At 39.0% G+C, this 23,675-nt stretch overlaps 1 protein-coding gene and 2 long non-coding RNA genes across 3 annotated transcripts; all 3 read left to right on the forward strand.

The window, feature by feature from the left end:
• The first annotated feature begins 1,745 nt into the window (after positions 1-1,745).
• On the forward strand, positions 1,746-12,003 carry LOC146654880 (protein broad-minded-like). Its single transcript, XM_085429348.1, has 5 exons — positions 1,746-1,758; positions 5,917-6,035; positions 7,307-7,426; positions 7,684-7,772; positions 11,916-12,003. The coding sequence occupies exons 1-5, from the start codon at positions 1,746-1,748 to the stop codon at positions 11,917-11,919; spliced, it is 345 nt and encodes a 114-aa protein (XP_085285474.1). The 3' UTR covers positions 11,920-12,003.
• A 1,419-nt stretch (positions 12,004-13,422) lies between these two features.
• On the forward strand, positions 13,423-15,279 carry LOC146654881 (uncharacterized). The gene is made up of 3 exons (XR_014907360.1): positions 13,423-13,535; positions 14,809-14,928; positions 15,186-15,279. It is a non-coding gene; the product is annotated as an uncharacterized LOC146654881 (long non-coding RNA).
• Positions 15,280-21,759: 6,480 nt separating this feature from the next.
• LOC146654882 (uncharacterized) lies at positions 21,760-23,626 on the forward strand. The gene is made up of 2 exons (XR_014907358.1): positions 21,760-22,459; positions 22,670-23,626. It is a non-coding gene; the product is annotated as an uncharacterized LOC146654882 (long non-coding RNA).
• Positions 23,627-23,675: the final 49 nt, after the last annotated feature.

Here is a 23,675-nt window from a genome sequence, read left to right on the forward strand (position 1 = left end):
TTTTCGGCATGCTGTGAGATTAGTCCTCAAAATCATCCCCCAAAATAGACTACTTCAAAAGAGATTTCACCCTCAGCTTCCAGCTGCATGGCATCTGCTGTAACTTACACCAACTCGACTTAAGAGTACTTTCATCACATTTTTTATAAAAGCGCTTCTACACAATATTACCCAGCCACAAATAAAGCAGCCAGGTGGCCGAACATTAAAGGGACTGTTCTATAAATGACAAGTTATGGGTTCAATCCTGAAGCAACCATATGTCCTGTAAATAGTGTCCTTGAATCAGACACTGACCTCCTACTGCTTACTCTCGCTAAACTGCTCTGGATGAAGCATCAGCTTAAATGCTTAAGATGTAAATAAAACAGGAGGAGACTGCTGGGAGCACAAGGGCCTGTTTCTAGCAGAGAGGGGGAGAGAGGAGTGAGGCGGCTCTGAGGGACAGAGCCTGCATGCTAACATAACACTGAATGCTGATCAGACTCTTAACGAAGAGACTGCTCATCGTTCTCTGGCGTGAAATAGGATTACCATATGTTGGTTAAAGTCCTGCTAAATGTAAGCCAGCAGTAAATGCTAACAAGGACAAACTGATCAAATAAACTCACTGCGTTACTTAGATAAGGTTGTATTTATGGGGATGGAAATTTGTATAATTTGTAGATTTTAGCATGTAAAAAAATGGAGCTATTTTTAAAGGATGACAAAAAATCTAGAAAATGAATGTAATTCATTGACATTATTGTATCATAGTTTGCATTGTTCTGACCAGCAGTGTCCTGCAGCTCCCTGTGAGCACTTAATGAAAGAGGTTATGGTTTAATGTCAGAGCAGAGAACTCACAGTTGTCAAATATGATTTTGCTCTAATATGCACCATGTGGCGCTGTATGTTTTCTGTGATTGGAGGGTAGTGTCACTGCAGCTGTCACCCCAGCCTGCTCTCTGCTCTGCCTCGGGAAAAAAGCAGCAGAGATACAGATGTAATTACTTGACAGAACAGCAACACTGTATGAAAATGTGACAATTTCATAAAACCCACTGCAGCAAGGGTAACAGATGATACAACACACAATACTGTGCACAACTCTTTAGGCACAGATGTTGGCAGCGAAGCATGGTGAAGCATCCCGCTGTTTTAGTTTTTGTTGTTTTGGGGGTTTTTTTGCAGAGAGCATGTCAAAACTAGAGACTAGAACTACAATTAGATCTTTTATCATGCAAAATAATCAGATCGCTTAAGTTCATTCTGTAGCGTGACAATGACCCCAAACAGAGCCAGAGTAATAGCTTCAGAACATGTACTGAATGTGCTTTATTAAAGGGTTTTTATCAGACTGTGATTTACGTTTACTTCACCTTATGTGTTCATTGTTGAGTAAAAGCTATTGATACCAATTATTTTTATACTATATCCTCACTTCACAGTGAGAATCAAAATCTGTTTCTTCTTTCTTTTGTACTAAACATGTTCTCACACTCTGGAGCCATTTTGGTAACATCTCCAGGCACTTATTTGTCCAATTATTTTTAAGCTATATCTATATTAACTTTAATTTCAGTGATCATAAAAGTTATATACTAGAATAAAAACAGTTTTAAAGTTTTAGAATAGAATAGGATAAACCTTTAATACTGCACAGATGAGAAATTTGGGTGTTACCCAGCTCTTATGGCAAGGGGAATATAAAATATAAAATTGAAAAATTTATAAATTATAAAATTTGCTGACTTTGCACCAAAATGGCTCCAGAGTGTGAGAACATGTTTAGTACAAAAGAAAGAAGAAACAGATTTTGGTTCTCACTGTGAAGTGAGGATATAGTATAAAAATAATTGGTATCAATAGCTTTTACTTTTACTTTTACTGTTAGCGCCGGTGTCCTTCTATTATAGTGATACTAAACAAGGCAGGAAATTATATTTTTATTCTACAAAATGAAATGAATGTATCTACTCTGCAGAAGTGTTTGTGAATTTCAACAGATCGATTAGCTTGCTGCATTATATGTATGAACTGCATTTTTATCAGTTGCAGTTTCACCATCTCAGTGCCTAATGCTTCCCTCTTGTGGTGTCATGGTGGTTAGAAATAAATATGATATGTTATATGAAGTATATAATAAAAGCAAAGGCTTCACGTAAAGAGGGATTGGGACAGCTTTTAAGCAGGGTGACCTGCAGTATCCCACTGATTAACAGCCTCAACTGACACGTTCATGATGACTTTTGCTTTGTTCCCATTCCTCAGATCGATTTTCCCTTTATAAGGTTTGCTAAACCAGATGCTATATTTATGCTAAAAGTGGCCATAAAGAGTAAGGTCAGAAGGAGGAAAGGTAATACAGCAATGAAGAATAAAGGCAAAGTCAAAGACCGATTCCAGCTTTAAAAGCTATCTATGTATTTTTTTGTACATAGATTTATATGAAAAAGATGATCTGATTTCTAGCAGCAAAGGGCACATGCAAAAAAGCATTGGCAGGATAAATTCAGTTAAAGCAGTTAAATCAGTGCAAAGGTACAGAAAAATACTTATATTAGTTTGGAAATCAACAAGCAAAGAAATCCAGATAGATGTGATTTTTCCCATTCAATAGTACTTTTAATGTTCATAATTAAAAATGCTTTTGATTAATTTTGTCAGTAGGAGTAAAAGTTTGATGATTTTTTTCTCAGTTTTACTGCTCCATTAATAATAAGTGTTTAATAATTAATAATAAGTGAATCCAAGTTTTACCCCAATGTTTCCACCATTCCTCTCACCTAACCCTCATTTCCTCTTCAGGCCTTGCCTTTCAACCACACACACCCTCTACAGCAAATTAACAATATCTGAAAGTCATGTCCTTAAGAAATAAGAGGGGAAAATCGAGTTAAGACCCAACACAGGACCTGAAAGGTGCATCTAGCCCTTCAGCTGATTCATCTACCGTTTGCTGAACCCTTGTCAGAAATTGTTAGAAGAAGAAGAAGCTATTCTTAAGGATGGGAAACTCTTGATTGATGGAATCTTGAATATAGAAAAGTAACAATGGATTTTAATCCACAATGTAATGCCATTGGGAAAGCATGTGATTGGCAAATGCATCATTTTTCAGGATAGCAATGATCCCCAAAATACTGTCAGTACAGTAAAAGCATACCTGGATAGAAAAACATACAATAGAACAGCATCAGTCATGGCTTGGCCTCCCCAGAGCCCAGACCTCAATATTACTGAAGCAGTGTGGGATCATTGTGACACGAGAACGGAACAAAAGGCGGACAACACCCAAAGACGTGCTCTGAATATCCTTCAAGAAGCCTGGAAAACTGTTCCTGTGGAAATGACAAGAAAACTAGAACTGAAGAATAACAGTTACAATGCCAAATATTGACTTTCAAGCTTGTTATATTGTTATAAACTCTATTTTACCTATATTTCCATTTATGTTTGCACATGTTCAATAAAATCATTGCTCCTGAGGCAACGAGGAATGGCTAAAGATTTCTGCCACTACTCCATAACAAACATCAACTAAAAGTGTTTGATAAATGCATTCTATTTGCTTTTTTAAAAATCACAAAGTGAGAGATTTTTTTTCAATTTAAGTGAGCATTATGTTAATGTTTTAAATGTCATGGCATAGGATCAGATCGCTTCAAAGTAAATTATATTTTGAAATGTACAATCCCTTAAACACTGTGTCCTGATCTTGAACTAATAACTACTGAGATCTCAAGTCTACTGCATAATAAGACAAACAGCACCATTTAGAAAATTTCTTTTTATTGCAAGTATTCTTAATGCTTTGATGTTTTGTACAGATTTTCATATTTACAGTGATAATTAGTATTCGTCTAATAAATAATACAACTGAAAGTCATTCTCTAGCCTACATGTTTAAATATTGCACGTGCAAAGTATGTATAATATGTGCTTGTCCAATAGATATGCTGTCTTAGCAGCTATTTACAATGTTACATAAGAAACAAATGTGGGATCCAACCACCATGCTACTAAAGAGACACTGTGCGTTTCCCCTCCAAAACAAACCCTCCACTTCAGTGATGGAGTCATGCAATTATTCTACTGGGGTGAAGACAGTTTAATTACAGCATCACTGCAATAACAGTATCCATCCAAAAAAAAAAAAAACATCAAATAAAATTTTAATTATTTCTAAATAAGAAATTCGTGATAAAACAGTTTTCCAATTAACCACTACATAACAGTAGTGTCTAGTTCTTATTTGGTAGGAAATGTCCACCAGTGCTGTAACGTTTTCAAAAATAATAGTAAAAGAAAAAAAGCATTTTGATGAAAAACTAAACCAGCGTGACCTACTGTACAAGTTTGTTTAGGCTGCTTTTGCAGCAGTGCTCTTTATAAAGTCTCCAGGGTGTGATAGTAATAAATCATCTGTGAATGAAACCTTTTACACGTTTAAAATCACTTTGTCTGCCATAGGCAAGAAATCTGTTCCTATAAATACACCGTTTAATTATGTGTTCGCATTGCAACTGCTGCTCTGCCAGAAGTGTAGGTAGAGCAAAGTCAACCTATACATTATACATATCCTCATATTTGAACATTCAATATCAATATATTTTCCACATATTGTGAATATAACGCTGAGTGTGCAGAGAGGGAGAAACACGCAAACACCGTGACGAGACAAGAGCACGGGCAGTGTGATGTTACTTCACCTCTAGATGGCACTATTGCACAACCTACAACCTTCTGCATCGTTTCACTGGAATGGATGACAAGTACAGTGCAAAAACAATAACAGGAACAAACTGAGTCCGATATGATATACATATTTATGCCAAAAAAAAATGCCCGTTTGATCTTGTGTTTCCATGTAGGAACAGGGAAAAATGTCTATATTGTGTTGTCTGGTTCACCTCGGCAGAGTTCTATGGCTTTGGCAGGAGGGTTGAGAGGAAACAGAAAGGGCCTTTACCGCCTGCACCTGGCATGTTTGTGATGAAGCAGCTGCCTCTACTCCTGCTGAGCCTCCTCCCTGTACCTCTGAACCCGAGTGAGCAGAGAGCACCGACGGTCATGCACACACACAGATACTGTACACTTCAACAGACACTGGAGATACAAATGATGGGCCATTTGCTAAACCTGCAGCACACACTGCTTTCTATGTGAAAGAACCATTCTGTGAGAAAAACTCTACTGCTCATTTGATCTATGACCTCTGAAAAACAGTTCATGATTTCCATTACTATTCAATTATAAAAAAAAAAAAAGTACATTCCCTGGGTTATACAGCACTGATATGCAAAGCTTAATTGTATATCTGTAACTCTAGAACTGCAGTATTTATAGTTTTCTTAGTTTAATATTTCAATTTCATATTCTTCTTCTAAGTATAAAATCCCTTTTGTTATATTTGTCTCGTTAATTTAACTGAAATACACTGAAAATTGCTCACAAATTAAGGTTTATGTGTCAATACAAATGCAGGTTTTATTGCTGGGAGCTTCCCGTGATGCACTGACTATTTCTTCTTCCATGACACTAATGTTTTGTCTTTGCTTCATCATTTATGTACTGTACTGTATCCCCAGTTTTCCAGCGAGGGCTGCGTACATTTTGATTGCATTAACGTTTTTATCCAGCCTTTATGTGCAAGCTTGAGCTGCAAAATTCAAATGTAGTTACTGACAGGCCAAAGTGCAACAGGGAAGAGATTAAATGGGATCAAAGGGAGTGGCATTATAAATTCCTTCCTTCCTGAGATTAAAATCCTCCAATCAAAACGGTGCCAGCAATGCAAAGACAGATTTCTTTAAAAGATTGCACACAATAACAAAGTCAGTCGTTTATTTATTAAAGCACTGTTAATAATTTTAGTTGCTGCTATTTCAAATAAATGTTTGGTACAACAAATTTCTCCGTGTTCTGTCTCAGGCTTTATTCGGGCCCTGGTACTAGAGCTATGGTCTGTTCTTGAGTGCAGCAGTGACGACATCAGAGTGGTCCGTCCCAAACCAACTCCCATTGACCCCACAGATAGGAGTTGCATTAAGGTATTGTATGTATGTGCGTGCGTGTGTGTGTGAGAGAGAGGGAGAAGGAGAAACTTCCTGGAGCCCACAATGCCCCAATTTTTAGATATCTACATAATAGTACAGACACAGATCTCTTAGAAGTTTTGCTTTTCCATCATGTTTTTAGCTCACTGGTTACAAAGGTGTTTAAATTGATTAAAATTAAATTGATTCCAATTATTATTAACCCAGGACTCAGAATAGTGGTCCATGTGTTGCTGTGATACCAGCAGCCATGTAGAAAATTCACTTGTGAATATTCATATTTAAGAAACTGGCAATAGTGATTTTGTTAACAAGAAAGGCTTTTTGCTGATTGGTTTATGGGTGTCTGGGCAAATAAGCCTTACTTTCATAAGACTGCATTTTTAGTTATGTTTTTGGCAGAATTTCTCTCAGGAAAGCTTCAACAAGCTCCAGCGTGAGCCTGTCTGTGTGTGTCTGATGCTTGGCCTCTGACAGCAGCCAAGTCATCTCTCTCAGAGAGACTAGCCAAGTGAATACGGACAGCCAGTGATGTGTAAACTGTGTCCTGCCACAGGCGACTTTAAAGTCTGCCTTATCAGTGGGTTATACATATATGCTGAGGTCAAAGGAAAACTAAATATACACACACCAGCACTTTGGTGAATTAACTCGAGTCTTTGCTTTAATCTGTGCTAAGTACAGTAGGAGGTTTGGTAGTACATATGAAGATAAGTTCACACATGCACAGAAACATCAGAAGACACATGAAAGTATAGATATTTCTATTTTAGAAAAAAAAATCCATCGTATCTTGTTTTTTTCTTTACGTTTCTTTGAAGCTGTTTAATATAATCTAAGTTGTAGCTCGTTTGTGCAAGTGTCTCTCTTTTTTTCCTTTGATGCTTTTGATGATATATTTTCCCTGTTCTACCAGACCCAGTGAAAAATGCAGGGAGCTTTCCTGTAGTTTAATATTCTTCAGGCTGCAATAGGTTTCTGCTCAACCACTCTGCTCAGAATATATGTCTTATTCAGTTTTGAGAGTGTGGTAAACCATGTTTTATCTTTGCAATCATAAATTCTTTTTACATTTTGTTTTGCTTTGAATACTACAGATATTATTTGTCATATTATCGGTAGTGTTTGTAGTTGAATAGTGTTATATTATTATTATGTGTTAGGATTTGATCAATCCATGACGTGCACAAATGCATTCACAATGGTCTTTAAAAGCAAATACATTTTTTCTCTCTAACAGCTGCTGTATTTACTTTCCTCTTCAGTCCTTCCTGTACTTGGTCAACCTCCTCTCCTCTTCCCAGTCGGTGTGGCAACTGCTGGGCCGACAGTCTTTGGCCAACAAAAGCGAATACACCCTGAGGGAGATGCCAACCTCCATACCTGTAAGTGTTTTTCTTCTTCTTCTTTTCCACACACTGCAGGTTTTTTTTGTCATCCATCTGAGGGCATGTTTGCACTTTTTATTTGGCCTCCAAACACCACCCACCCATTTGTTTTACTTCAAACGCATTCAAATAAACCCTCTCACACTGAGACTGATATACGTTCTCCACCTTACCCATTGTAAATTTCCACACAGTTTTCGTTTTGCACCCTATCCGGTGCATTCTTGTTCAAAGCCTCTCATTTTACTCCACAGGATTTGATTGACAGACTGATTGCCGTGAATTCGGATGGGAAGATTCATTCTCTCTTCCACTACGAAGAGAGTCACACATTCGGCCTAAGGTGGGATTCATTATTTTTTTCATATTACTTAACATCAGTGGGGAAGTAGACGATATCAGATTATCACCTGGTGACTGCACACACACTTCAGCCTCTGGCAATAGGAGACTGGCATGGTGACGTAATCGGCCTTAAAATGCGGCCTTTAAGGCTGCAGACCCTGAATTGGGATACAGCCTCTGAATCGCTGCATCTTGTAGCTGTGTCGTCTTAAATTGGTCATGTGATTTTGACGCGCCGGCGCGTCCGGCAACCCCAGAGGTTTAACTTAATATTTAAGTGTCTCTTGGTTTTAGACTAGTTGTTTAGTCTAATTTGATGTTTTAAACCAGAAAAGGAAGAAGAGGGCTTAGAATTACAGGTAAGAACCTCAGTGGTATGTGATAAACTGTAAATGTAAAGCTTACAGGTCAGTCCTCATGTTTTTAAATCAGATTTTGAGTCTGTACATGGCACATTATGCTTTTGCATGTTGTGAAATGTGCTGCAAAACAAACTGAGGTAAACTAACTGGTTTACTGTGATGGATTTAAAGTGCGTGTGACTGGTGCGCAGTGGCTGTGGTGCTCACGGTCAGAGTTCAGTCACAAAGAGGGTAACAGAGATGAATTTAAAGTTAAGGTGATGGTGCTTAGATTCATTCACAGACTGAAACCTTCACACCAACTTTATCCTGTGTCTCTTAGTTTTAGACTAGTTGTTTAGTCTATTTTGATGTTTTAAACCATATCACAGGGTTTTTACTTCACCATTTACGGGGTTTTAACAAGCAAACAAAAGACAGATCGTGATGTTTGAAAATGTTTTGGAAATATTCTTTAAAGATTAGATGTAAAATACGCAGAGGATAAATTCAATTGGTTTATTAGTTTATTACATAAGTTGAAAAAAAGTTAAACAAGTAAATAAAGAAACAACGTAAAAGAAAAGTAAACAAAACAAATCGGTAAATAAAGGAAAATGGTAATAAGAAGGGGAAAAAAAAGAAAAGAGAAAACCCCAACAATCCCCTCTGAGCAAGCACTAGGCGACAGTGGGGAAGAAAAACTGCCTTTAAACGGGCAGAAACTTCCGGCAGAACCAGGCTCACGAGGGGCAGTCAACTGCCGGGACTGGTTGGGGTGAAAAAAGATGAAGGAGAGAGGGAAGAAGTGTTAGGAGAGAAGGGGAGAGGAGAGGTGAAAATTAAGATGGAACAGAGGTGGAGGGAGACGAGGTGACGTCAGCAGTAGAAAAAATAGAAAGAGTAGAAAAAGCAGGAGTGTCCCTCCTCCAGAAGAAGCGGAAACGTTTTTTCTTCTTTTCCATGAGCTTTTCCACGACCACTTTTTTCTCTAGGATGAGGGTTCTCAACTGATCGGTTGTTTCTTCAACTTCCTTCTCAAGTTTCTGGCATCTTTGCTCCATTTCTTTTAATAGATTGCACTTGTCTGTATTTTGCTGTTGTTTTTCCTTGTGCATCTTTTCTAACTGCTCATTTCTTCTTGTGATTTCTTGAAGCTTACGCTGCAGGTCTTCATTTATTTTCTCTTGTTGCTGCTTTTGTGCAAGCATTTCAGCGTTTTCACACTTCAAGTTGTCTGAGTTCAACAACATCTCATTAATGACCTCTGAGTGTTTTTTCGCCATTTCATTGATCCTACGCTGCATCTTTGAACATCGTTTTTCCAATACTTCTCCTTCCAGTTCAGGTGTTCTGTCCTTCATTGTATTAATTTGTTCAGTTGTAGATTTCTTCTCTCCAAGTCCTGGAGAATACGTTTTTTTTCTTTTTCCTGTTGCTCTTTCTCTTGAAGAAGCTCTTTATTTTTGCACTCTGTTTCATCCAGCCTGACTGGATTTGGATTTATTGAAGAAGGACCACCAAAATCTTTGTTCTATTTGGTGTACATGTTAAGAGTTGCTGGACTAACAGTTGGTTTGATTTGCTTCAGAGAATCCTCAAAGTCTTTTATCTTAATGTTGCGCACCTCAGCAGCAGCTATAACACGGACTTGTTCTGGTGCCAACTCTCTTATTGGGCCAAGTGCAGCATCTTTGGCTAATGCTGTCAAATCGCTCCCTGAATATCCTTCAGTCACTTTTGCAAGACAGGACAGTTCGTCTTGGCTCAGTGGACTCCCGTGCGTTCCCAAAAGATTTTTCAGCAGCGTAAATCTTGTCTTCTCATCGGGTAAGGTCACATATACTCTTTTTGCAAAGCGCCTTAATATTGCTTCATCGAGCTCCTGGGGCCTGTTCGTTGCTCCCATTACAAGTACTCTGTCATCCTTTCCTGACTGCAACCCGTCAAACTCAATGAGGAACTCAGTTTTTAAACGGCGAGAGGCGTCGTGCTCCCCCTCCCTCCTTTGACAGAGCAAGCCGTCCACTTCATCGATGAAGATTACTGAGGGCTGTCTCTCTCTTGCAACTGCAAAGAGTGCTCGTACGAGCTTCTCGCCTTCTCCCACATATTTGGAGGTCAAACTAGCAGCACTGATGTTGAAGAATGTTGCATTAGACTCTGCAGCAACTGCTTTGGCGAGCATGGTCTTCCCATTTCCTGGTGGGCCAAATAAAAGCAAGCCACGTGCAGGAGCTCTCAGACCAGTAAAGAGATCAGGTCTTAAGGCAGGAAGGATGACAATTTCTTGAAGTGCTTGCTTTGCCAGATCCTGCCCTGCGATGTCATCAAATGACACAGTCGCTCCACTGTATACAATTTCATTTGTAATTAAGCTGACCAGTTTACTGTCCACATTCTTTTTCATATCCCTCTTCGGGGGCTGTTTCACAGCTGCCGGTCTTCCATTCTGAGTTTTTCCCACCCGAGCGGTTTTCTTTGCATCAGTTATTCTTAATGGAGGTCTTACAGAAGTGGAGGGTCTGATGGTGGTGGAAACACCTGCGGGTTGACTTTTAGGAACTGACTTTGGCTTACTTGCAATTGTTTTGGTCGACATTTCTCTTGCGCGACTTCCCCCCTGTTCACAGTCATAACACGGTAAACTAGTCATAAACGAAAACGTTTAGGCTATTTATCGCATTTAAAGGTCTTTCTTTGGGACAACGTCACAGAACACAGAAACGTCACAGGGCTTTGGAGCGTGATGTTACAGAGGTTTACAAATACTTTCAAATATAGCTCTGGTCGAACGTTTGAAGGCTGCGAACAAACTGACTAAAACTTGCTGCTCCTGACCCCTATTTATAGAAAAACTTCAAAGGCTCAAAGGCATGTGCTTGTGACATCATCACATGTCCTTGTGACATCATCACATGTCCTTGTGACATCATCACTCTTCATGAATCAGATTGTCACATGACATTTTAGAATGGGGATGTTTTTTTTTAAACCGTTTTCAAATTTAACCCTCTGTGGTCCAGGGTATAATTGGCCGTTCTTGACTATTTTTGATTTTACCTCTATATTTCACCTTTAAAATATGTTTTTCTTGCCTTATTTGGCACCATTATTTTCAGCACAACCTCAAATATCTGAAATTTGAGTTATTGTTTTCATTTTGGTATACTATATTAGCACAGTTGATCTAAATTAATAACACAATAAATTGTGTGTGCATCTCCTGTTTTGTCATGGTTGTATGTCCCGGTTCGTGACAGGCTGCATGAGCTCATCTGGTGGGAGTGTAGTACTGTAGTATTTCAGGCATAAAAACGTGGTTTTCACAGACCTTGTCACAGGGTCTGAGTCTAAGATTCAAATTGTAAACACACAAACACTCAGGCTTGCTGCAAACCTTAGCTGATCCCCCGTGGGCTTAATTTACTGCCATTGTTTACGCACCATTGTAATTGCTTCTCTAGTTTGGCATTACACTTTAATTATGGAATGTAATTATATTTTGTCTATTTTTAGTTGTGGCATTGTGTTGTAATTAATGAAGGGCCTGCACACTCCAATATCAATTTACAATTTAAATTCTCCACAGCATGTTTAACTACATTATGTTGTGCCTTTCCAGAATCCCAGATTTACTTACACATCTCCCTTTATGATACATTAGTACTACATTTGACCTAAACCTTTTCCATCCTTTTTCCAAACTCTCATTCATTTTTTACCTGATAACCAAAAACTGTGATAGTGAAAGGCTGAAATATTTCTAGGGGTATGAGATTTCTGTGTGTTTTCTGTAGGTGAGCAGCTGCGAGAAGTTTGGCTACGGGGTGATGGTGACACAGGTGGCAGCAACTGCTCCGGGAGTTGTGGCTCTGCACAGTTCAGGTACTATTGCAGTTATTTGGACACAACAAACACTTGTCAGCTGTGATGCTTAAGGCTTATATTATAAGTTGTTGTTGTTGTTTTTGTGTTGTCGGTATAAAGGAGACTTAAGGCAGCTTAGGGAGAAATGTATTTGTCAAACCGTTTTTGTTTGGGTAAGAAAGAGTAAGAAGAGGCGTTCTTTTTTGATAAATGGATTCACATATCAGTTGTATACTGATACTAGGTTTATCCATATGCAAAAGGCTCCAGGAAATACCGTACTCTTGTCAAAAGAGGTCAAAAAATGAAGCTAGTGAACAAATATTTTAATCCTGCATTCTTTCTATTGGCTAGAAGGGGCGACTCAACTGGTTATGGGAAAAGAAGTCTGATTACTTATCAGCCCTTCGCTTATAACAGCACCGCTGCGTTCTGAAACCTATTCTCTCCTATGACTTTACCCACGCAAGAACAGTTCCCTGCTGTGTTGAGCAGCGCTGGCTGTGGAGCACTCATGTGTTCCATGATGTGACATATGTTTGTGCCATCGATAAAAAGGCAGACTGACAGAAAGAAGGATGACCTCAAAAAGTGATATAGTCCAGACAGAGCTTACAAATGATGGGCCATTTGCTAAACCTGCAGCACACACTGCTTTCTATGTGAAAGAACCATTCTGTGAGAAAAACTCTACTGCTCATTTGATCTATGACCTCTGAAAAACAGTTCATGATTTCCATTACTATTCAATTATAAAAAAAAAAAAAGTACATTCCCTGGGTTATACAGCACTGATATGCAAAGCTTAATTGTATATCTGTAACTCTAGAACTGCAGTATTTATAGTTTTCTTAGTTTAATATTTCAATTTCATATTCTTCTTCTAAGTATAAAATCCCTTTTGTTATATTTGTCTCGTTAATTTAACTGAAATACACTGAAAATTGCTCACAAATTAAGGTTTATGTGTCAATACAAATGCAGGTTTTATTGCTGGGAGCTTCCCGTGATGCACTGACTATTTCTTCTTCCATGACACTAATGTTTTGTCTTTGCTTCATCATTTATGTACTGTACTGTATCCCCAGTTTTCCAGCGAGGGCTGCGTACATTTTGATTGCATTAACGTTTTTATCCAGCCTTTATGTGCAAGCTTGAGCTGCAAAATTCAAATGTAGTTACTGACAGGCCAAAGTGCAACAGGGAAGAGATTAAATGGGATCAAAGGGAGTGGCATTATAAATTCCTTCCTTCCTGAGATTCAAATCCTCCAATCAAAACGGTGCCAGCAATGCAAAGACAGATTTCTTTAAAAGATTGCACACAATAACAAAGTCAGTCGTTTATTTATTAAAGCACTGTTAATAATTTTAGTTGCTGCTATTTCAAATAAATGTTTGGTACAACAAATTTCTCCGTGTTCTGTCTCAGGCTTTATTCGGGCCCTGGTACTAGAGCTATGGTCTGTTCTTGAGTGCAGCAGTGACGACATCAGAGTGGTCCGTCCCAAACCAACTCCCATTGACCCCACAGATAGGAGTTGCATTAAGGTATTGTATGTATGTGCGTGCGTGTGTGTGTGAGAGAGAGAGGGAGAAGGAGAAACTTCCTGGAGCCCACAATGCCCCAATTTTTAGATATCTACATAATAGTACAGACACAGATCTCTTAGAAGTTTTGCTTTTCCATCATGTTTTTAGCTCACTGGTTACAAAGGTGTTTAAATTGATTAAAATTAAATTGATTCCAATTATTATTAACCCAGGACTCAGAATAGTGGTCCATGTGTTGCTGTGATACCAGCAGCCATGTAGAAAATTCACTTGTGAATATTCATATTTAAGAAACTGGCAATAGTGATTTTGTTAACAAGAAAGGCTTTTTGCTGATTGGTTTATGGGTGTCTGGGCAAATAAGCCTTACTTTCATAAGACTGCATTTTTAGTTATGTTTTTGGCAGAATTTCTCTCAGGAAAGCTTCAACAAGCTCCAGCGTGAGCCTGTCTGTGTGTGTCTGATGCTTGGCCTCTGACAGCAGCCAAGTCATCTCTCTCAGAGAGACTAGCCAAGTGAATACGGACAGCCAGTGATGTGTAAACTGTGTCCTGCCACAGGCGACTTTAAAGTCTGCCTTATCAGTGGGTTATACATATATGCTGAGGTCAAAGGAAAACTAAATATACACACACCAGCACTTTGGTGAATTAACTCGAGTCTTTGCTTTAATCTGTGCTAAGTACAGTAGGAGGTTTGGTAGTACATATGAAGATAAGTTCACACATGCACAGAAACATCAGAAGACACATGAAAGTATAGATATTTCTATTTTAGAAAAAAAAATCCATCGTATCTTGTTTTTTTCTTTACGTTTCTTTGAAGCTGTTTAATATAATCTAAGTTGTAGCTCGTTTGTGCAAGTGTCTCTCTTTTTTTCCTTTGATGCTTTTGATGATATGTTTTCCCTGTTCTACCAGACCCAGTGAAAAATGCAGGGAGCTTTCCTGTAGTTTAATATTCTTCAGGCTGCAATAGGTTTCTGCTCAACCACTCTGCTCAGAATATATGTCTTATTCAGTTTTGAGAGTGTGGTAAACCATGTTTTATCTTTGCAATCATAAATTCTTTTTACATTTTGTTTTGCTTTGAATACTACAGATATTATTTGTCATATTATCGGTAGTGTTTGTAGTTGAATAGTGTTATATTATTATTATGTGTTAGGATTTGATCAATCCATGACGTGCACAAATGCATTCACAATGGTCTTTAAAAGCAAATACATTTTTTCTCTCTAACAGCTGCTGTATTTACTTTCCTCTTCAGTCCTTCCTGTACTTGGTCAACCTCCTCTCCTCTTCCCAGTCGGTGTGGCAACTGCTGGGCCGACAGTCTTTGGCCAACAAAAGCGAATACACCCTGAGGGAGATGCCAACCTCCATACCTGTAAGTGTTTTTCTTCTTCTTCTTTTCCACACACTGCAGTTTTTTTTTGTCATCCATCTGAGGGCATGTTTGCACTTTTTATTTGGCCTCCAAACACCACCCACCCATTTGTTTTACTTCAAACGCATTCAAATAAACCCTCTCACACTGAGACTGATATACGTTCTCCACCTTACCCATTGTAAATTTCCACACAGTTTTCGTTTTGCACCCTATCCGGTGCATTCTTGTTCAAAGCCTCTCATTTTACTCCACAGGATTTGATTGACAGACTGATTGCCGTGAATTCGGATGGGAAGATTCATTCTCTCTTCCACTACGAAGAGAGTCACACATTCGGCCTAAGGTGGGATTCATTATTTTTTTCATATTACTTAACATCAGTGGGGAAGTAGACGATATCAGATTATCACCTGGTGACTGCACACACACTTCAGCCTCTGGCAATAGGAGACTGGCATGGTGACGTAATCGGCCTTAAAATGCGGCCTTTAAGGCTGCAGACCCTGAATTGGGATACAGCCTCTGAATCGCTGCATCTTGTAGCTGTGTCGTCTTAAATTGGTCATGTGATTTTGACGCGCCGGCGCGTCCGGCAACCCCAGAGGTTTAACTTAATATTTAAGTGTCTCTTGGTTTTAGACTAGTTGTTTAGTCTAATTTGATGTTTTAAACCAGAAAAGGAAGAAGAGGGCTTAGAATTACAGGTAAGAACTGCTCAGTGGTATGTGATAAACTGTAAATGTAAAGCTTACAGGTCAGTCCTCATGTTTTTAAATCAGATTTTGAGTCTGTACATGGCACATTATGCTTTTGCATGTTGTGAAATGTGCTGCAAAACAAACTGAGGTAAACTAACTGGTTTACTGTGATGGATTTAAAGTGTGTGTGACTGGTGCGCAGTGGCTGTGGTGCTCACGGTCAGAGTTCAGTCACAAAGAGGGTAACAGAGATGAATTTAAAGTTAAGGTGATGGTGCTTAGATTCATTCACAGACTGAAACCTTCACACCAACTTTATCCTGTGTCTCTTAGTTTTAGACTAGTTGTTTAGTCTATTTTGATGTTTTAAACCATATCACAGGGTTTTTACTTCACCATTTACGGGGTTTTAACAAGCAAACAAAAGACAGATCGTGATGTTTGAAAATGTTTTGGAAATATTCTTTAAAGATTAGATGTAAAATACGCAGAGGATAAATTCAATTGGTTTATTAGTTTATTACATAAGTTGAAAAAAAGTTAAACAAGTAAATAAAGAAACAACGTAAAAGAAAAGTAAACAAAACAAATCGGTAAATAAAGGAAAATGGTAATAAGAAGGGGAAAAAAAAGAAAAGAGAAAACCCCAACAATCCCCTCTGAGCAAGCACTAGGCGACAGTGGGGAAGAAAAACTGCCTTTAAACGGGCAGAAACTTCCGGCAGAACCAGGCTCACGAGGGGCAGTCAACTGCCGGGACTGGTTGGGGTGAAAAAAGATGAAGGAGAGAGGGAAGAAGTGTTAGGAGAGAAGGGGAGAGGAGAGGTGAAAATTAAGATGGAACAGAGGTGGAGGGAGACGAGGTGACGTCAGCAGTAGAAAAAATAGAAAGAGTAGAAAAAGCAGGAGTGTCCCTCCTCCAGAAGAAGCGGAAACGTTTTTTCTTCTTTTCCATGAGCTTTTCCACGACCACTTTTTTCTCTAGGATGAGGGTTCTCAACTGATCGGTTGTTTCTTCAACTTCCTTCTCAAGTTTCTGGCATCTTTGCTCCATTTCTTTTAATAGATTGCACTTGTCTGTATTTTGCTGTTGTTTTTCCTTGTGCATCTTTTCTAACTGCTCATTTCTTCTTGTGATTTCTTGAAGCTTACGCTGCAGGTCTTCATTTATTTTCTCTTGTTGCTGCTTTTGTGCAAGCATTTCAGCGTTTTCACACTTCAAGTTGTCTGAGTTCAACAACATCTCATTAATGACCTCTGAGTGTTTTTTCGCCATTTCATTGATCCTACGCTGCATCTTTGAACATCGTTTTTCCAATACTTCTCCTTCCAGTTCAGGTGTTCTGTCCTTCATTGTATTAATTTGTTCAGTTGTAGATTTCTTCTCTCCAAGTCCTGGAGAATACGTTTTTTTTCTTTTTCCTGTTGCTCTTTCTCTTGAAGAAGCTCTTTATTTTTGCACTCTGTTTCATCCAGCCTGACTGGATTTGGATTTATTGAAGAAGGACCACCAAAATCTTTGTTCTATTTGGTGTACATGTTAAGAGTTGCTGGACTAACAGTTGGTTTGATTTGCTTCAGAGAATCCTCAAAGTCTTTCATCTTAATGTTGCGCACCTCAGCAGCAGCTATAACACGGACTTGTTCTGGTGCCAACTCTCTTATTGGGCCAAGTGCAGCATCTTTGGCTAATGCTGTCAAATCGCTCCCTGAATATCCTTCAGTCACTTTTGCAAGACAGGACAGTTCGTCTTGGCTCAGTGGACTCCCGTGCGTTCCCAAAAGATTTTTCAGCAGCGTAAATCTTGTCTTCTCATCGGGTAAGGTCACATATACTCTTTTTGCAAAGCGCCTTAATATTGCTTCATCGAGCTCCTGGGGCCTGTTCGTTGCTCCCATTACAAGTACTCTGTCATCCTTTCCTGACTGCAACCCGTCAAACTCAATGAGGAACTCAGTTTTTAAACGGCGAGAGGCGTCGTGCTCCCCCTCCCTCCTTTGACAGAGCAAGCCGTCCACTTCATCGATGAAGATTACTGAGGGCTGTCTCTCTCTTGCAACTGCAAAGAGTGCTCGTACGAGCTTCTCGCCTTCTCCCACATATTTGGAGGTCAAACTAGCAGCACTGATGTTGAAGAATGTTGCATTAGACTCTGCAGCAACTGCTTTGGCGAGCATGGTCTTCCCATTTCCTGGTGGGCCAAATAAAAGCAAGCCACGTGCAGGAGCTCTCAGACCAGTAAAGAGATCAGGTCTTAAGGCAGGAAGGATGACAATTTCTTGAAGTGCTTGCTTTGCCAGATCCTGCCCTGCGATGTCATCAAATGACACAGTCGCTCCACTGTATACAATTTCATTTGTAATTAAGCTGACCAGTTTACTGTCCACATTCTTTTTCATATCCCTCTTCGGGGGCTGTTTCACAGCTGCCGGTCTTCCATTCTGAGTTTTTCCCACCCGAGCGGTTTTCTTTGCATCAGTTATTCTTAATGGAGGTCTTACAGAAGTGGAGGGTCTGATGGTGGTGGAAACACCTGCGGGTTGACTTTTAGGAACTGACTTTGGCTTACTTGCAATTGTTTTGGTCGACATTTCTCTTGCGCGACTTCCCCCCTGTTCACAGTCATAACACGGTAAACTAGTCATAAACGAAAACGTTTAGGCTATTTATCGCATTTAAAGGTCTTTCTTTGGGACAACGTCACAGAACACAGAAACGTCACAGGGCTTTGGAGCGTGATGTTACAGAGGTTTACAAATACTTTCAAATATAGCTCTGGTCGAACGTTTGAAGGCTGCGAACAAACTGACTAAAACTTGCTGCTCCTGACCCCTATTTATAGAAAAACTTCAAAGGCTCAAAGGCATGTGCTTGTGACATCATCACATGTCCTTGTGACATCATCACTCTTCATGAATCAGATTGTCACATGACATTTTAGAATGGGGATGTTTTTTTTTAAACCGTTTTCAAATTTAACCCTCTGTGGTCCAGGGTATAATTGGCCGTTCTTGACTATTTTTGATTTTACCTCTATATTTCACCTTTAAAATATGTTTTTCTTGCCTTATTTGGCACCATTATTTTCAGCACAACCTCAAATATCTGAAATTTGAGTTATTGTTTTCATTTTGGTATACTATATTAGCACAGTTGATCTAAATTAATAACACAATAAATTGTGTGTGCATCTCCTGTTTTGTCATGGTTGTATGTCCCGGTTCGTGACAGGCTGCATGAGCTCATCTGGTGGGAGTGTAGTACTGTAGTATTTCAGGCATAAAAACGTGGTTTTCACAGACCTTGTCACAGGGTCTGAGTCTAAGATTTTTTTTTCACATTCTGTCTCTCACAGTTGAAGTGTACCTCTGGTGCAAATTACTGACCTCTGTCATCATTTTAGGTGGGGGAACTTGCACAATCGGTGGTTGACTAAATACTTTTTTGCCCCACTGTACCTATGAAAATATACTCACTGTATATATATATAATCAAAGCATTTCTTTAGCAAAGTGCACATACTAGCCCTTTTTAAGTTCATTGACATATGTGCACTCAAACAGGCCCAATGAGATTGAGGGTTATACCCCAATTATTTGTGTTAGGTTTGTAAGCTTTTCCAAATGAATACAGAAAATCAGCAAAACCACCATAAAGAAAGCTTATTTAAATAAAGCTGATATTGGGAGAACAAAGCCCAAGGGGTGGAAAATGAGTAAAAAACCTGTGAAGCAGAGAATAACATGAGGGACTGTTGCAGAGCGCATGAGTGAAACAAGCTCACAGATGAGCTGACAAAGATTGGCAGAAATCACTTTAGAGCAGCCGGGTAATAAGGAACAGGTGAACATAGAGTGGAGCAGATAATTACGAGCAAAAACCCAAACAAATACTTTCAGACAATCCTAAAGCTCTTATTTAGTTGCATAGAGCCATGTGTGAACATTTTGTCTTTACATTTTGCTTCCAAGGAACCGAACTGTCTTTTAATTCTGTAATTTATTTCACGTTCTTCAGGCTTTCTGAAGCTCCTTCAAATTTTTCTTTGGACATCATTTTATTATAATTTTCAGTGCAGTCCTTTATTTGTTTGTTCCTATGAATCATTCACACATAATAAAGGCACCTAACTCAAGGGACAAATTCGTTACTGGCACATTACCAGCAGCTTGTCACAAATACACAATTTGTTTCCTGCACAAAAAATGACAACGATAACACACCAGCAAGGTGATTACCAAAGAGCTATTAGCCAAAAACTTGACATATGTCAAGAAACTAAACAAGTAGAGGACAAAAGAACTGGCAGCTTAAATAAAAACATCTACAGCAGACGAACAGAATTTGAAAGTTGTGTCCTTAAGAAATAACACAAAACTGACACACAACCTGAGAGATGCATCTGGCATCTTATGTTTGCAAGTTTCAGTAAACTGCTGCATCTATTTCCCATTTTCCTAGCAAAATACAAAGACATGATGGCTTATTAGCTCATCCTATCCTAAATAACCACTAATGTATGCCAACTATTGTCACTGCTACACTATCAAAAGCTGAAAACAAACATAAAAAACATACAAATTCATCACCACAACAACACAGTTGATAAATAAAGAAATACAGAAGCACACATGCAAATAGAGAGATGACATAAAAGTTCTCACTCAGCTCCCTGCGGTGCTGTTTTAAGCTCCAACTCACTCTAAACAACACCAACGGGGGTCTACTGCTTCCTGAGCATCAACGACCGCGCCACCTTTTTAAGATAAGATAAGATAAGATAAGATAAGATAAGATAAGATAAGATAAGATAAGATAAGATAAGATAAGATAAGATAAGATAAGATAAGATAACCTTTATTAGTCCCACACGTGGGAAATTTGTTTTGTCACAGCAGGAAGAGGACAGTGCAAAGGTTATTCACTAGTTTCAGTTTTATAATAATATAAAACTTAATTATATAATTATATTCAGGTTACATGACACTTATTGTATAAGATAATTATTTCTGGGATGCTGAATGACAATTTGATGTGTATTTTGTTGCTTTCAGTAGAAATCCTGCTGATGACTCAGTGGATTTTAGATGGAAATTCTGTGTTTCACTCACTATAAACCATCTTCTAATCAGAGGGCGAAAAAGCCACTCTTCTTATTTGGTATTAGCTGAAGAAAATATTTAATCTATACTGACCGTCATCGCTGTTGTCGTCCACCAGGATGACCTCCTTGAGCAAGTGTGTGATTGACAGCTGAGTGGACTGAGCGCAGGATCACCGACAGAGCCTCGTTGACGAAGATGAAGATGAGGGAGATTTGGGGAAGGTCTCTTGAGTAGCTGACCTTTCTACATCTGTAGAAAGACACGACACAACACCTGTAAACTACTTGCATTAAGTAATACGAGGTGCCAGTGGAGCACTAGAGTGATGGTTTGGGAAAAGTAGTCTACAAAGTTATACAATTAAAAAGACAATCATGATTTTGTATTGATGAGCCCATTTACCATGATTTCTAACATTTCTGATCAATTGAATGTTGTATTAAATAACAAGGAATATGCCTTTCTTTTTAAAAAATGAGGACATTTCTCAGTGAACCTTAATTTTTGAGTGCTCGCATATTTAATTTTGAATTTGTAAAAAAGACTAAACTACCTCCATAGAGCTGCTGACGTCTTGTTCAATGGGGCTGAAAGGCAGAGCAAGTGCTGCTTCCTGTTCAACTATAATCACAAGGATTTATTTTCCACATTGGCCTTTTAACTGCATGTGCTGTTTCAGATAGAAACCCTATTTTAAACTTGTTTTGTTTAAACAGCTCTAATGAAGCGGAAAGCGGCAGGGTGAGGCTTTGGCTCTAAGTTTAGCACATGTGGGAAAGGAAGGGGCTTCTTTTATTGTCTCCTTTTCACGTCTTTTTTTCTTTTATCGATTATCTTATTTCCTCTGTGAAATAATAGCTAATTAGAAGTTATTCTATAACAAATCCAGTGTTTTCAATTCACGAGGTTGGAGAACACTTTTTTAGGGTTTTTGGCAGGAAACCATTAGAAAACAGAAGGCAACATTAACAAGATTAACCACGAAGAACTGGGACATTTGTCACCTTTTTTCTCCTTCTGATACAATATTGCAAAAGTCTTGAGGCATCCTCATTTCGTTATATTCTGCTGGGAAAATGGGAAATAGGCAGAGCAATTCACTGAAACGTGCAAACATAAATGGAAATACAGTACATAAGGCAAAAATGTACTTGAAAGTCAATATTTGGTATGGCCACCTTTACTATCGAACATAGCCTGGACTCTCTCTTTCCGGAACACACTGCTTTAATAAATGTTGAGGTCTGGGCTCTGGGGAGGCCAATCCATGACTGATCTAGGTATACGTTTATTGTATTCACCGTGTGTTTGGGATCATTGTCGTAATGAATAAAAATATGCCTTTTCCAACTAGATGCTTTTCAGCTGGGACTGCATGATTAATGAAAATCTTAATATCTGGTTCATATTTCCATCAGCTTTCTCAAGATTCCCAACACCACTGGCAGAGCCTTCATCGTGTTTTACAGATGGATGTAAACACCCTCTGTTGGAGTCATATCAACAATTATTTGAACCAAAAATGTCAAATATGAATTCATAATGCTGTAAGACCTGTTGCCACTGATATAGTCCAGTTCTCGTGTAATTTACCATACCTCAGCCTTTTCTCCCTGTTTCTCTTCACTAAAAATGGCTTCCTGACAGCCTTCCACTGAGACCGTTTCTGATGAGGCTTCAGCAAACAGCAGATGGATCCATTAAAGGGCCAGTGCATCTCTCAGGTACTTCAAGTCTTTGCTTTTCTTTATATTTTTCTACATCTTAAGGACATGATTTCCAGATACAGTTCATCTGCTGTACAGAGTTATTTAGTCCTGCTACTTTTCCGGTTTCCTCAATTTTTTTAAGGACTCACAGCACGCCAGATTTTTGGGAACCACCTAGTTGGTTCAAAATGTTATTTTTACCTATCAGATTTTGTTATCTTTTAGATTCTTAAAGTGCTATGCTGTGGTGTGCTGGGGGAGCAGCACAGCAAAGAAGGACTCATCCAGGCTGGAAAAACTGATCAGGAAGGCTAGCTCTGTGGTCGGCATGAAGCTGGACACCCTGGTGACAGTGGCAGAGAAAAGGACACTAAAGAAACTGATGGACATTATGGACAATGCCAGGCATCCTCTGCACACGGCCATTAACAACCAGAAGAGTCTGTTCAGTGACAGGTTGCTTCTCCCCAAGACAAGAACTAACAGACTTAAAAACTCCTTTGTCCCACACGCCATCAGACTGTTTAACTCCTCTCTGGAGGGGAGAGGGAGGGGAAACAGGAGGACAAAGGAGGGGGGAACAACTAAGCTGTAGTGCCTCTTCACCTCACTGTGCAATACCTTTTGTGCAATACTTTTGTAAATAGTCAACAGTGCAATAGACCTCAATACTCGATACTTTGGGAGCCATAAACATCATTAGACCAGTGCACATATTGGTAAATGGACTGGTTCTTATATAGCGCTTTTCTACTCTTCTGAGCACTCAAAGCGCTTTACACAACTTGTGCATTCACCCATTCACACCCATTCGCACAAGCACATTGTTCTAGGTGCTTTCTAAGTAACATTCACACACATTCATACTCCGATGGATGCATCGGAGAGCAATTTGGGGTTAATATCTTGCCCAAGGATATTTGGCATGCAGACTGGGGGAAGCCAGGAATCGAACCACCAATCTTCCGATCAGCAGATGACCTGCTCTACCGCCTGAGCTACAGCCACCCCCTTATTGTCTCTATTGTGCTCTGTCTTGGTTGTTGAGTTGACTAATGTGGAAATAAAATTTATCCAGCAGTAAACCTGAGTTTGCGGTGAGGGAAGCATCTTGTACAGTACAGCACTTTCCAGCAGGAACTTCGATAGAATGTAAAATAAAACATTTTGTGTATTTTAAAATGACATTCAGTGTGTTTTTGTTGTTGCTGCACTAATCAACCACTTACTA

Source organism: Rhamphochromis longiceps, linkage group LG14, assembly GCF_057381845.1.
Source record: "Rhamphochromis longiceps isolate RC_006_pf linkage group LG14, R_longiceps_female_GT1.1, whole genome shotgun sequence".
Lineage (NCBI taxonomy): Eukaryota > Metazoa > Chordata > Actinopteri > Cichliformes > Cichlidae > Rhamphochromis > Rhamphochromis longiceps.

Bases quoted from the DNA above. Each gene is read 5' to 3' on its own strand.
- LOC146654880 (XM_085429348.1), top strand. The intron at 6,036-7,306 runs GTATTGTATGTA...TTTCCTCTTCAG, and splicing joins CAGATAGGAGTTGCATTAAG to TCCTTCCTGTACTTGGTCAA. The intron at 7,427-7,683 runs GTAAGTGTTTTT...TTTACTCCACAG, and splicing joins AGATGCCAACCTCCATACCT to GATTTGATTGACAGACTGAT.